Genomic DNA, 13,818 nt, shown 5'->3' on the forward strand with positions numbered 1-13,818 from the left:
AGCAGCTGCAATTTAAGCATACATCGAAAATACCTGTCCTAAAATTGATGATATTAGTTGTATTTTAATGCAGAGTGAGGCTGGAGATAAAGGGTCAGTCAACATGTGTGAGAAGTTCCAGGTCCCTTGTAATCATGTTTAGGTTTAGTTTAAACTGTAGCTGGTTCTCAGAGGAGCTGTGGAGTCTCCTGATTGCTCTGTTTCTTTGTCTCACTGAGGGTCTGTGTTGTGTTTGTTACTCTCAAGGAAACAGATGTACCTGGACATCAGGCTGCTGCCAGATTTTCCCATGTTCTACAAAAGGATGCCTTCCTTGTGTTCAGGTCATTGTGCAAGCTCTCCATGAAACCGCTGGGGGAAGGACCACCAGATCCCAAGTAATGAGAATATTTATTGTCCTGTCCCCTCCTGCTGCCTTTGGAGACGGTTAAATAGCTGCTGTATAGTTAAAGCAGGTGTTCAAAATCCACATATCAGGCCCTTGGTTTAGTTAGCTTGATGAATCTAGGATTGAAATAGCTTCAAATTATTAAAAATTCAGTACTTGAGACTGTTGGTTTTTGCATAATAGGCTTATTAATCTTACCAGTTGGAGTGGCCTTGACTGTAGTATTTGTGACGCTTTTGATGGGAGGGGGGGAGGGCTTAAGAAGCACTGAGCTGCATTTATTAGGCTAGTCTAAGATGTTAATATTACTGAAAAAATGTTCAGATTTGGATGGTAGAAGTTCAAAAATCACTTGGCTGATTTCCACCCCTCTTGCCCCCTGCATTTAAATGAATCAAAATAGCAGTAATTTCTTCCTGAAGTGGAAGAAACACTGCAGTGCTGGTGTCGAATGCAAGTATGTACCAAGAAAATATAGAAATACATTTAATGTTGAATTTTTTCTAGATCCCATGAGCTGCGTTCCAAGGTTGTGTCTCTCCAGCTGCTTCTCTCAGTGCTGCAGAATGCTGGTCTGGTTTTCAGGACACATGAAATGTTCATCAATGCAATCAAGCAATATCTTTGTGTAGCATTATCTAAAAATGGAGTCTCTTCTGTTCCTGATGTGTTTGAGCTCTCTCTTGCTATCTTCCTCACACTACTTTCAAATTTTAAGACCCATTTAAAAATGCAGATTGAGGTGAGAGACTTTTAATCTATAAATTGCATATGCTTTAGTTCTCAGAATACTGTAATGGGAAAAAGACAGCTGGAACTTCCATTTTAATGTCTTACTTTGGTTTGCTTACTAAAGTAATATATTACTACTGTATCCAAATTCTACTATGCATGAAATTATATTCTTCAAGAGAAATTACTGAACAGAAATGAATCTGTAAATTTGATGTGGTTCTAATAAGTTTCAGGTCATCAAGTCCTTAGCCCTATTTATTTTGCAGGTGTTCTTCAAAGAGATCTTCCTGAATATTCTAGAGACTTCTTCAAGTTCCTTTGAACACAAATGGATGGTGATTCAGACTTTAACTAGAATTTGTGCAGGTATTTCCACTGTGTAAATGAAACACTTCTGGTAGCAGAAGAAAATTACTTTGAAAAGAAATGCCACATATAATGTTTAAGGATGAAAATTTGAATTTGATCCTAGAGTGCTTGGGTTGAATGTCTGGATTCATCTGTACTGCCTACTCAACTGGTTGATTCCTTTTAAAAATTCTTTTGCACAGAATCCTAATACTTCCATTTCCTTTTATTTTCCAGATGCCCAGTGTGTAGTGGATATTTATGTTAACTATGATTGTGATTTAAATGCTGCTAATATATTTGAACGTCTAGTAAATGATTTGTCCAAAATAGCACAGGGACGGAGTGGGCATGAGCTGGGAATGACACCTTTGCAGGTAGGGAGAACAGCTTTGAGGGTAAGGCACTGTTGTTTCATGAACAGTGCTGTCTTTGCATTGTTACTGACATTCCAGAGGTTCATGCTCTCTGTAACCCACTCATGTTACTTACTTGTTATTAGTTTGATAATTTGAATTGGACACTGAAGCAGTGCCATTGATTACTTGGTGATTTTGCTGCCTGTTTGCACTGTGAGGCCAGGCTGGTTCTGGTGTCTCTGCCTGGACTGCCAGGGGAGAGAGAACCAAAGGAGCCCTCCTCTGCCTCAGTTATGACTTCCTTTCTGGAGCTCATGAACCAGACAGTGGTACTGTCTGTGGGGTTGGCTTTGCACAGGCTTTGTGCCCTATCTCCACCATAAGCATTTTATTTTTAAGATTATACTTTCCAGTCCTTAGAGGGAGTCTCCTCTCCTTAGAGGGAGACTGTTGTAAAGACTATTTTCAGAAGGGTGTTTTGGTTTGGTATTTCTTTTCCTATTTTCTTCTTCTTCTTCTTTGTGTTTTAGGAACTAAGCCTGAGGAAAAAAGGACTTGAATGTTTGGTTTCTATTTTAAAATGTATGGTAGAATGGAGCAAAGACCTTTATGTGAACCCCAATCATCAGACTAGCTTGGGTAAGATGGTTTCTGTATGGAGAGACCGATGTATTTAATCGGTTCATTCTTGTGTTTGTTCAGTGTTTAGAAGCTATTCAGAAGTGTGGATGCCAGGTCTGTACCTAAGAATTTGTTTACACAATTGAGGTGTTTTACAAACAGTTGTTAGTGCTGTTGCAGTAACTGGGTACTCCACACTCCAAGTGTCTGGTTTGAATAACTGGGTTCTGTTGATGAGCTTTAGCCAGGTCCTTGCCTGCTATAAAAGCTCATGTAGAGCAAGACATGTGACTTGTCTCAGCGTTACTAAGTTGAATTGCTGGAATTTCCCCATAGATGTTGCTGCTTTTCTGCCTTTTGTTGGATTATTTTAGAATTGCACCAATAGAGCCTCCTCGTGTAGTGTAGTGCAGACTGCCAAAAAGTATACCTAGTAAAATAAGAATATTGACTCATGGATTTGTGCTTAAAAGTTCTGTAACTAAAAGCCCTTGACTGAAGAAGGATAAATTAAATCTCACCTTGTCTGTGAACAGGTTCATATAAACCATCTGAGCAGGAAGTGGCTGAAGGGAAATGCCTGGACCCTGCAGGGAGGAGGAGCAGTGTCAGCTCCTTGGACTCCACGGTGTCGTCGGGAGTGGGGAGTGTTGGCACCCAGACTGCTGTCCCAGATGACCCAGAGCAGTTTGAAGTCATCAAGCAGCAGAAGGAAATAATTGAACATGGGATAGAGCTGTAAGCCCAGTGTGACAGGAAAACTGAAGTTTGCTAGTAATAAAATGTATTGTTTCTTATGGTCTCACAGTCACACCTGTAGGGACACTTGCAAATTGATATTAATGCTGAAGATTCTCACCTGCTGTTGTCCAAAAACAGGGCTGGAGCTGTTATAGTTAAAAGGAATTTCATAAAATCCTGGAAGGGCTTTTCACAGCTTTCCTTTTTGCTGGCTCAGCTCCACAAGAGTGCGGACATCTAGAGAGAAATTGATTTGAGGGACACAGTTGTCTTGCAGCTTTTACATGATTTGTTGTCCTTTATTGAAATAGAGTTTGTAGAATTAAATCATTGTGCAACCATGCTTTACTTCTTTTTCATTAATTTGAAGGTCTTCATGTCTGTAAATGCTAGAAAAAGGTCTTGAACAGCAGCATTTTTAACATTTCTTGTAAAGTCTCTAATTTTTAATGTTCAAAAAGGTGAGTTTTGGAGTTTTCCAGCAATAATTTCTAATGTTATCAGCAACTCAATGTACCTTATGAGAAGGAGCCTATGGTGTGATATAGGTAATAGATTTGTTACACATTCTTTAACTTTTCTCCTAACTAGAAAGAAAAAACATGTACCTACAGCACAGAATCTTTGATTTATGAGGACTCTATAAAACTCAAATGTTATAGGCTGTGATATTTTTAATTGCATGTCAATTCTCCCATGTTTTTGTCTGAATAGGTTTAATAAGAAACCGAAGAGAGGAATACAGTATCTACAGGAGCAGGGAATGCTTGGCAGCACAGCAGAGGACCTGGCACAGTTCCTGCACCAGGAGGAACGTCTGTGCTCCGTAAGATCACTGCAGCACCGTTAATACCCTTGCCCAGTACCTTTGGCCCTGTCCTGTGCGTGTGCCCAGCTCTGGGGTTCAGATCTGAGACAAATGAACGTGCAGGGCTCCTCATGGACACATCCAGTGCCAAAGCTGCCTGCTGTGTGCTTGCTGTCCAGGCTTCTTAGTGAAGTGCTGTGTTACAGCAGTGCTGGAGGGTTCCCTGTCAGTGGGGTGTGGTTTTGCCTGTCCCTGGGGCTGAGGGAGGCACAGCAGGGGCCGTTTCTGGCAGTGCCCTGCCAGCAGAGCAGTGTCTGTGCTGCAGTGGCAGAGCGTTCTCTGCTGTGTGCAGCTGGGCACGGTTCAGCTGTCCTGGGCTCTGCAGTAATGCAGATTTTGCCTCTGGCAGTGAGGAAGGCAGGAATGTGCAGACTGAGGGGGCAGACCTGGTACCCTGTCCCTGCCCACCCCTCCATCCCAGCTCTGGGAGCTGACAGCTGTGCAGTCCTGGCCTGCAAACCCTCGTGCAGAGCTGGCACTTGGATTGCACAGTAATGACTGTCACTTGTGTTTTTTAGACTCAAGTAGGGGAATTCCTTGGGGAAAGCAGCAAGTTTAACAAGGAGGTGATGTATGCGTACGTGGATCAGCTTGATTTCTGTGGAAAAGACTTTGTCTCTGCTCTGCGTATATTTCTGGAAGGTTTCCGTCTGCCAGGTGAAGCCCAGAAGATTGATAGATTAATGGAGAAGTTTGCTGCTAGATATATTGAGTGCAACCAACGGTAATTCAACCCCTTTGCATCAGATCAGGCCCAAAGAGCATTCCCTGGCTGTACCTGGTGTGGCCCTTGGGGCAGGGGATGGTGAAGCTCACACCAGGCCAGGAGCTTGTGCAGGCTTGTGTGAGGAGATCTTGCTGCTGATATTGGGTAGGAAGGATACTGATGCTGGCATTTCCTTAAATCCCAAGTGCTTGCTGGGAGGAATTACTGGAAAAGGGAAGCCCTAAGTATGTTAAAATGCAACAGCTGATACAATTTTAGACAAATGTAGATCAGTCAAGTATAAAAAACAGTATTAAGCAGCAGAAATGGCTACAATGAAAAATTCATGACATAAACAGCGAATAGGATGTTACAATGCTTTTGCTTGCCTTTCCTTAGTGCAGTTGGTGTATCAGTGGGTTGGTTTTGTACCAATCTTTATGAAACTCTGAGTGAAAAATAAGCTGTCCTTTAACTTTTTTAAGATGATACATTATTGTTCTTTGGGTGATCAGTAGGGAATGTACTTGAAAATCTCAGTCACCTCTAGTTTTCAATATTGCAGATAATGCATTTCCCCCCCTTTTTTTTGTGTTTTAAACTGCTTGGGGTTTGATGCATTTCTAATGGCTAGCTTCAGCCTTTGTTGGCTCTTTGGTTGAATCCATAGCACTTCTGGGTATTTTTCTTGCATATGAAAGGAGCTAATGGATTGAGGAATTGGGAGTCTATAAACCTGTTTGTTTCTTTCCCCCCTCAGGCAAACACTATTTGCTAGTGCAGACACTGCGTATGTTTTGGCATACTCCATTATAATGCTGACTACAGACTTGCACAGTCCACAGGTAAAAATTTAAAAAATCCAAACTTAGAGAAGCTCAAATTTCCCTGGAACTTGCATTCACAATCTGATATCCAACTTATTCCTTCTTACAGGTAAAAAATAAAATGACAAAGGAGCAATACATTAAAATGAATCGAGGAATCAATGACAGTAAAGACCTGCCAGAAGAGTATTTATCCACAATCTATGAAGAAATAGAAGGAAAGAAAATTGCGATGAAAGAGACAAAAGAATATGCAATTACAACCAAGTGTAGCAAACCAAGTAAGAAGGAACTGGAAACTGGGAGGACCACAGAGCTCTGGAGCTACGGCAGGAACTCAGGAATGGCACAGTGGTGTGCAGAGTCCTGTGAAAATGCCTCGAGGCAATACATAAAGTACATTTAGAATGGGTGGTAGAGCTGTAGGGAATGAAACTGGCTTAGTTACAGCTTGGCACTGCTCCTGTGCTGGGAACAGCCGTGGAGGTGCCTCTGGCACCCCTGCAGAGCAGCACTGGGAACCAGAGCTCTGGGCGTTCTACACACCAGTGTGAGGAGCAGCTCAAGGGGGAGCTTTGCAATTAACCTGTTTTTGTGTGCTAGACAATGAGTGAGGGCGTGATTCGGGCTGGTTTTTTGTCTCCCTCCATGGTTCAGTGGCTGGGAGGTGTCACAGTCCTTGTGGTGGTGTTTGCAAACCAGAGAGATCAGAGGGTTTGTCACAGTCTGTGGTCACCTCTCCTCACCCAGACCAAATGAGGGCCTCTGCCTGTAGCGTGCAGTAGAAACCAGTATCCCCAGCTGTACCCTGCTTTCACTCAGAATAGCTGCTATTGCTTTAATTCAGATTAGTGAGTTCTGAATCTTCAGCATAGTGGTTTTTCCAGCATTTTCATGCTGTTTGCATGTTTTCTCAATCAAAGTAGGAACAAAATTAATTTGCTTGAAATTTGAAGTTGCACCCCATAGTATAAGGATAAAGAAAGTTATTAATTAAGTTATTAATATATTTATCGTGTTGGTGAGGGCTTGTTTTGGGGATGTGAGCCTAAGAAGATACAAGATTTTCCATACACTTTTACAGGCAGAATGACTTAATAGAATATGCACCTCTGACTTGGAAAAATTAGATAATAGCATATGTTATATAGTAAAGGGCTGAATTAGTTATTTTGTACAGAATAAAGTCTTAACTTTTGGTGTGGTTTTTAGTGCTGGATTTCCTTGCTTGCAGCCTGGGGCAGCCTCCTGACTTCTAAGATTTTGCAAGGTTTCTATCTTTAGATTCCATTTGCAGTACCTTTATTTGACATTCTGTGGTGCTCAGTGTGAAGAGGTGGAATATGCTCTTGTGAGAAAAGCCAAGCAGTGTCTGTGTGTGGTGTCCCCTCAGGTGTGGCTAACGAGAAGCAGCGAAGGTTGTTGTACAACTTGGAGATGGAGCAAATGGCAAAGACAGCCAAAGCCCTCATGGAGGCAGTGAGCCATGCAAAGGCTCCTTTCACCAGTGCCACTCACCTGGATCACGTCAGGCCCATGTTCAAAGTGAGTGTCAGTTCTCACTGTGTCTGTGTTATCAAGAGTTTCAAGCATGGGAAAAAAGTGGATAATTACTCTGAAGAGTTTGCTAATGCAACAGAGGGACTTCTTGGATATATTTGGCTTCAGGAACCCAGTGTTTTGGGCTAAAGCTGTAAGAGACCTCTGAGTTTGGTTTCTTCCCCTGTTTAGCTTGTCTGGACTCCGCTGCTGGCAGCTTACAGTGTTGGTCTGCAGAACTGCGATGACACGGAGGTGGCGTCCCTGTGTTTGGAAGGGATCCGCTGTGCCATCAGGATCGCCTGTATCTTTGGGATGCAGGTTGGTGCAAGCTGGGCCTGGGGCTTGCTGAGGGCCACGTGGGCTCTGGGGGGCAGCTGAGGAGTTACAAACAGCCTATACATAGAAGATAAAGTGTCTCATCTGTTTGCTTGAAATGGTAAAAGGTCTTGATGCAATCAAGCATTTCTTCAACTCTTCTTTTTCGTGGTGAATCTTCTATTAAGAGCATTTTCTAACTGGAATCCTACTCTCCTTTAGCTGGAAAGTGCTCTAACTGTGCCACCTATCCCTAGAAGAGGAGTTTGTAGGCAAGTTGCTTTCTCTGGTTCTCCAGGGACTTGGCTTTGATGCTTGTTTCTCTGTCTTGTAGCTTGAGCGAGATGCTTATGTACAGGCCCTCGCTCGTTTTTCCTTGTTGACTGCCAGTTCCAGCATCACAGAAATGAAACAGAAGAACATTGATACCATTAAGACACTCATTACAGTTGCTCACACAGATGGCAACTATCTTGGCAATTCTTGGCATGAGGTAAGTTTTTATTAGTTTAAATAGTGAATGTGGAAGAATATTTTTTCTTCTACTATCAGCTCCCAGAACCCTCTTACAAATGTGAAGGAAGTGCATTATATTGTCAAGGTTTTGTTTCTTTTTAATACATATATAAATAATGCATGGCATTTTTCAAGACCCTGTGGGAACTGTGTGATAATTCTGTAATTTCTGTGGCTGCATTTGATATGGAATTTAAATGATATAAAAAGTCACATTTGGCCTCAGAAAATTCTGCATATAAACTATTGTGTTCTTATTCATGGAAACAAAAATATTCTAGTTCACAGGTCCAGACTTGTCTGTGCAATGTTTGGCAATGTTTACACCATAAGCAGATGAAAAGTTAGAGCTAAAATAGTTTGGTGGATGATTGGTGAAGATGAGCTATCAGGATTATATGCATTTTCTTAAAGCCTATTTTCCAGGAGCAATTTTATCAGCTCTAAACCTGTGCTTTGCTAAAGGGAGCAGTTCTGCTGTGTTACGTTCTCTGGCTCTAGTCTTGGGCTAAATGACATAAGCTGAAATGTGCCAGAGGTGACAGAGGCTTCAGAGCTGGCTCACAGCACTCTCCTGAGAGCTTGTGCCAGCCAAGGGAGGTGGCCGTGGGGGCAGAAAAAGGAGGAGTCAGTTTTGTGCTATGGCAAGCACAGCACTGGCATTTAAAATGTCTGGGGTGGGACATGGTTACTCATGTGGTGATAGCTGCAGTGTTTCAGTCTTTTCATCTCCCTGGGACAGCAAAGTCTCTAGATCAGCTCCAACTTGTTCATAGTCTTGAGAGTTGATGCTGTAAAAAGTAATAAAAAGGTGTCCTTTAGTAGTTAGAGATCCAGGTTAGATTTTGGAGCACTGTTTGTTTTATACTTGCACTGGGGTGGGCCATGGTGGCTGATGATATTGAATGAACCACTCAACTTCATTGTCAGTTTTGTTAGTAATGTTTTAGCTCCATCAAAGCTGTTATCATGGCCAAAGTTGTTTGCATGGTTGGAGAACCTGGGAAGGTCATAAATATTAAATACAAATATATGTTAAGAATAAAAAGGTGGTTGTGTGCAGAAACACAATGTTTAATTTCTTTTGGTTTTAGATCTTGAAATGCATTAGCCAGCTGGAGCTGGCACAGCTCATAGGAACTGGTGTGAAAACTCGGTATTTGTCCGGTTCTGGGCGTGAGAGGGAAGGCAGCGTGAAGGGCTACGCCTCTGCAGGAGAAGAGTTTATGAGCCTGGGGTTAGGTAAGATTATTAATCCTGAACTTCACAAAGATCCACACACAACTAGAGTAAGGATGTTAAAGAATCCTCAATGTTGTACTCAAATATGTTTACTTGCTTATAAAGGAAGCTGTGTTGGATTAATGAAACTGTGTATTCCAGCATGTGTTTATAATTACCAAATCTCTTCTAACTTTGGAACTGGGTTGAGCCATTTAATGACTATTTATTTGTTGGAATATGTTGTCAAAACTGTTTTGCCATACGAAGTCATTGTTTTGTTGAAGTATTTATTAATAGAAAAAAGAACCATTTGTTTTTAGGAATTAATAGATGTTTCCATAACTGACAATTGGTATTCCAAAGGAATTTCTTATCTCTGCATGTTTGGCTTCCTGTTCCAGTTCCTAATGTTTCTGCAGTGTGTACAAGAAACAAACCTTAGATTTTTTGCTGTGAAATAGAGAGACAAGGCAAATTGCCTTAATCTTTGTAAAAGCACAAAGGAAACAATTTAATTTAAAAAAACTCTGGAGCGGATGCTATACCTGGTGATTACAATGAACACGGAACTGTGTTCAGCATTAACTATTTGTAGCTGACTTAGGGTTCATATTTTAAAATAGTGTTTTATCTGTTCCAGTTTTATTAACAATATCGTGCTGTGTTAACCTAAAAATAAGATGTTTAGCTGTGTAATATCTGGCACAGATCTGGCAACGGCACCATCTGCTCTATGTAAATTACATGATAACTGGAGGCAGCAGTCACTTCTCTTTGTCTGCTTGTTTGACGTGGAGTTGATAGAAAGCCATTATTTCCTGATGGCGAGTGCTGTTTTTGGTGTGTTTATTGCAGGGAACCTCGTGGGGAGCGGGGCTGACAAGCGGCACATGGCGAGCATCCAGGAGTCCGTGGGCGAGACCAGCTCGCAGAGTGTGGTGGTGGCAGTGGACAGGTACTGAGAGGGTGCTTAGACTAGAAGAGATGCATGTACTGCTGCCAAGGAGCAAGAATGCCAGAGGTGCAGAGTTCATGGCATGCAGGGCTGTGGGGCACCTCCAGATGACCTTTTGCTGCGGCGCTGAGCTGCGAGCGGCTCCTGCGGGTGCGCAGCTGCAGCTCAGCTCCTCTGCTTGTTGCAGGATCTTCACGGGCTCCACCAGGCTGGACGGGAACGCCATAGGTAGGTGTGGTGTGTGGTGTGTGGTGGGGCGCAGGGCCCCGGGCACGGGGGCGGCCCGGCTGACAGCGGGCTCCCCCCTGCAGTTGACTTTGTGCGCTGGCTGTGCGCCGTGTCCATGGACGAGCTGGCGTCCCCGCACCACCCGCGCATGTTCAGCCTGCAGAAGATCGTGGAGATCTCCTACTACAACATGAACCGCATCCGGCTGCAGTGGTCACGGGTCTGGCACGTGATTGGAGACCACTTCAACAAGGTGCTCTTTAAAATCAAGCTACACAATATGCAAATAGTGGGACTTCTTTAATCGACTTTTCCCTTCTGTGCTAGTCGCTTAAACTCTGATACTGAAAAAAATTCAATTCAATGCACCCAAAAGAAACACCTATTTTAAATTCTAAAGTGTACAAATAGAGGTGTTTATAAGAATGTTCTCTAATTAAATAATCTTTATTATACAATTTGATATTTTTGTAATCTTTCTATGTCTTTTTCTTTGGATAAAACTCCAAGTTAGTTTTTCTCTGAAATGTTCATAGGTGATCCTGGAACAACAGTTGTTTTCCTTAGGAAATTGAATCATGCTAGGATGGGATTTTTTTAACCAAAGATTTCATTTATTTTATTGTATTGTACTATATTTTAATTTTAGCATCCAACTGGCTATTATAGTTCTGCTTTGCTGCATTCAAAATCCATGGGTCTGTTTAGATGGATGAAAGGACAGAAAGCTCCCTTCAGCAAGAGCTCCCTCTGTCCCAAGTGTCTGAACACAAGAATGTGCTAGTGATGTTGAGTGGGCTGAGATGGAACCTGAGTGATGAATTTGTTACTCATATAAATGACCCAATAACTGATAAGTGTTTGACAATATGCTTTTCTTCTAGGTTGGGTGTAACCCTAACGAAGATGTTGCCATCTTTGCTGTAGACTCATTAAGGCAGCTGTCAATGAAATTCCTTGAGAAGGGAGAGTTGGCCAACTTCCGCTTCCAGAAAGACTTCCTCAGGCCCTTTGAGCATATTATGAAGAAAAACAGGTGTGAGGCACAGCGATTTCTGCTTTAGCCTGCTTTAGTCCCACTTAAGGATGTCACTTGGTGTGGGTTAGATTGTCATGTGCAGGGAAGTGGGGCAGTTGCTTTGTGCCAAGGTGAAGTAGTCTTGCTTTCCTTTATCTTTTTTTTTTGCAGATCTCCAACTATTCGGGACATGGTGATCCGCTGCATTGCTCAGATGGTGAACTCTCAAGCTGGGAACATTCGCTCAGGCTGGAAGAACATCTTTGCAGTCTTTCACCAGGCAGCGTCAGACCACGATGGGAATATCGTGGAGCTGGCCTTTCAGACCACAGCACACATAGTCAGTAAGTACTGCTGGACAGATGTGTGAGCCTGCTGGGGCCTGCTTCAAAAGGCTCATCTGAGTAAGGCTTTTATATTTCCAGGCAAATAAACACAACCGTGCAGCCAGACTGTTTAAACTCTGCAGCTGGGTCATACCCTTTAGGTCTCCTGAATGCCCTGAACAGGACAAACTAGATAGAGATATTGTACTGTAGAACTTTGGAATGCAGTTGGGTAGGACAGGGAAGAATGCAAGACAGGGTAAAGAACCATATTTTATGCAGAAGATCTGGTCCTTTCGTGTTTGTCTGTTCCATAGCAGCATTCTGTGGGTTAATGCCTAGATTGATGCAGTTTATGTATGGATTTTAATGTCAGTAAATTTTAAGGAGTGTATTTGTTTGTTCTTCGCAGCCAATATTTTTCAGCAGCATTTTCCAGCAGCAATTGACTCCTTTCAGGATGCAGTAAAATGCCTCTCTGAGTTTGCCTGCAACGTTGCCTTCCCGGACACCAGCATGGAAGCCATCAGGCTCATTCGCTATTGTGCAAAATATGTCTCAGAAAGACCACAGGTATATCTGAGTTTTTGCCCTGCTGCTTTTTCATTGTCTCTTCTACCGTTCAGTGGAGATTAATCTACTAAGAAAGAGCTTTCATACTCAAACTTCAATTGTGTTTGTATTCAAAGCTTATTTGGATTTAGGAGAAATTTTGGTATTATGTAAGCAGTAAACTAGGGCTAGTTAAGTAATGTTAAGTCCTGTAAGTCCAAATGGGAAATAACTGAATTAAATAGTCCTTGCGGGGTTTTTTTTTGTTTTTGTGGTGTTAAGGTGACTTGGACAGCAGTGCTTTCTGTTCTAGTTATGTCTAGCTCAGTTGGTTACAAACGTGTATTCTTCTCCTTGGTCTGCTGTGTGAGTACTGAGTGCAGGAGTCACTGGCTGAGGAGAGCCTGCAGTGACACTGCAGCTGCACGTCCCCACTGCCTGCTGCCCTCAGGGTACCACACACTTGTAGAACTGGTTTCTGCCAATTTTAGATTTCCTTGTTACATGTATTGATGAAACTGTTGTCTGTCACTGTTAAAGTTGTTTTCTGAGAAGTCCAAACCTCAGCAACTTGTAAGGCCTTTAGCTGGACTGAAGTAAAAACAGATTGAAGTATTTATTTCCATATATTATTTTCTAGTATTTTTGCAAATAGTTACATCTCAGACCTATACTTACATTTTGCAGAATTGAAGTGTTAAAGTAGGAACTAAGCTAACTCTCCAAGTCTGTACCCCTGGTAATATCTAAATTTGTCACATACAAACATTTTTAAGATATTTTTTTCTTTAAATCTTTCTTTCCTGTTGATATTCAAGGTATTAAGGGAATACACAAGTGATGACATGAATGTGGCTCCTGGGGACAGAGTGTGGGTCAGAGGATGGTTTCCTATTTTGTTTGAACTTTCTTGTATCATCAATCGTTGCAAGTTAGATGTTCGTACAAGGTAACAAAGCTTTTCTTTTTTTCCTTTTTCTTTTAATTCATTTGGTGAAGATATCACAGGAACACATTTTAACATCTGTTCCTATACTTGTCTGGGTTTGTTTATAGAGGCTTAACAGTGATGTTTGAAATCATGAAGAGTTACGGGCATACCTTTGAAAAGCACTGGTGGCAAGACCTGTTTAGAATTGTGTTTCGGATTTTTGATAATATGAAACTCCCTGAACAACAAACTGAGGTAAAACCAAAAAAAAACCCCAAAGCAAGTATTCCCTAGAGTTGTTTTTTTAAGAATTTGCACATCTGAGGCAGCAGTTTCTGCTGACATCAGATACTGCTGCCCCAGACTGAACTAAGCATGTTCTGTAATCTGCTGAATTCTGTGGCGTGAATGAGACTCACCATGGTGTCCAGTGACCTGTGTGTCTGTCTGACTGTTTCCAAGGAGAGTGTTCTCCTTCTGTTGTGAACACGTGCAGTTCGTTGAGCAGTGTTCATGTGTTCAGGAGCTAAGCACTCCTGACAAGACCTCTGCAGTCGTGAGGCTTTAGTTCTGAGTTCTCCTCTCCTCAGAGCTGTGTCTCTTGTTGACCAGCCTGTA

The 13,818-nt window shown here is 42.1% G+C and overlaps 1 protein-coding gene across 2 annotated transcripts in view; it reads left to right on the plus strand.

Moving 5' to 3' along the window:
• The window catches only part of ARFGEF2 (ADP ribosylation factor guanine nucleotide exchange factor 2), a 31,182-nt gene that overhangs the window by 11,132 nt on the left and 6,232 nt on the right, over positions 1-13,818 (plus strand). For both annotated transcript variants that reach the window (XM_063404132.1, XM_063404131.1), the window contains exons 9-30: positions 247-377; positions 896-1,130; positions 1,390-1,489; positions 1,709-1,848; positions 2,361-2,469; positions 2,988-3,189; positions 3,907-4,018; positions 4,579-4,784; positions 5,527-5,611; positions 5,703-5,874; positions 6,987-7,138; positions 7,325-7,453; positions 7,785-7,943; positions 9,061-9,208; positions 10,046-10,145; positions 10,333-10,373; positions 10,457-10,626; positions 11,258-11,409; positions 11,563-11,735; positions 12,130-12,290; positions 13,088-13,218; positions 13,326-13,455. In XM_063404132.1, the coding sequence (XP_063260202.1) occupies positions 247-377; positions 896-1,130; positions 1,390-1,489; positions 1,709-1,848; positions 2,361-2,469; positions 2,988-3,189; positions 3,907-4,018; positions 4,579-4,784; positions 5,527-5,611; positions 5,703-5,874; positions 6,987-7,138; positions 7,325-7,453; positions 7,785-7,943; positions 9,061-9,208; positions 10,046-10,145; positions 10,333-10,373; positions 10,457-10,626; positions 11,258-11,409; positions 11,563-11,735; positions 12,130-12,290; positions 13,088-13,218; positions 13,326-13,455 (3,138 nt within the window). The remainder of the gene's footprint in view (positions 1-246; positions 378-895; positions 1,131-1,389; positions 1,490-1,708; positions 1,849-2,360; positions 2,470-2,987; positions 3,190-3,906; positions 4,019-4,578; positions 4,785-5,526; positions 5,612-5,702; positions 5,875-6,986; positions 7,139-7,324; positions 7,454-7,784; positions 7,944-9,060; positions 9,209-10,045; positions 10,146-10,332; positions 10,374-10,456; positions 10,627-11,257; positions 11,410-11,562; positions 11,736-12,129; positions 12,291-13,087; positions 13,219-13,325; positions 13,456-13,818) is intronic.

This window comes from Prinia subflava, chromosome 8, assembly GCF_021018805.1.
Source record: "Prinia subflava isolate CZ2003 ecotype Zambia chromosome 8, Cam_Psub_1.2, whole genome shotgun sequence".
Taxonomy (NCBI): domain Eukaryota; kingdom Metazoa; phylum Chordata; class Aves; order Passeriformes; family Cisticolidae; genus Prinia; species Prinia subflava.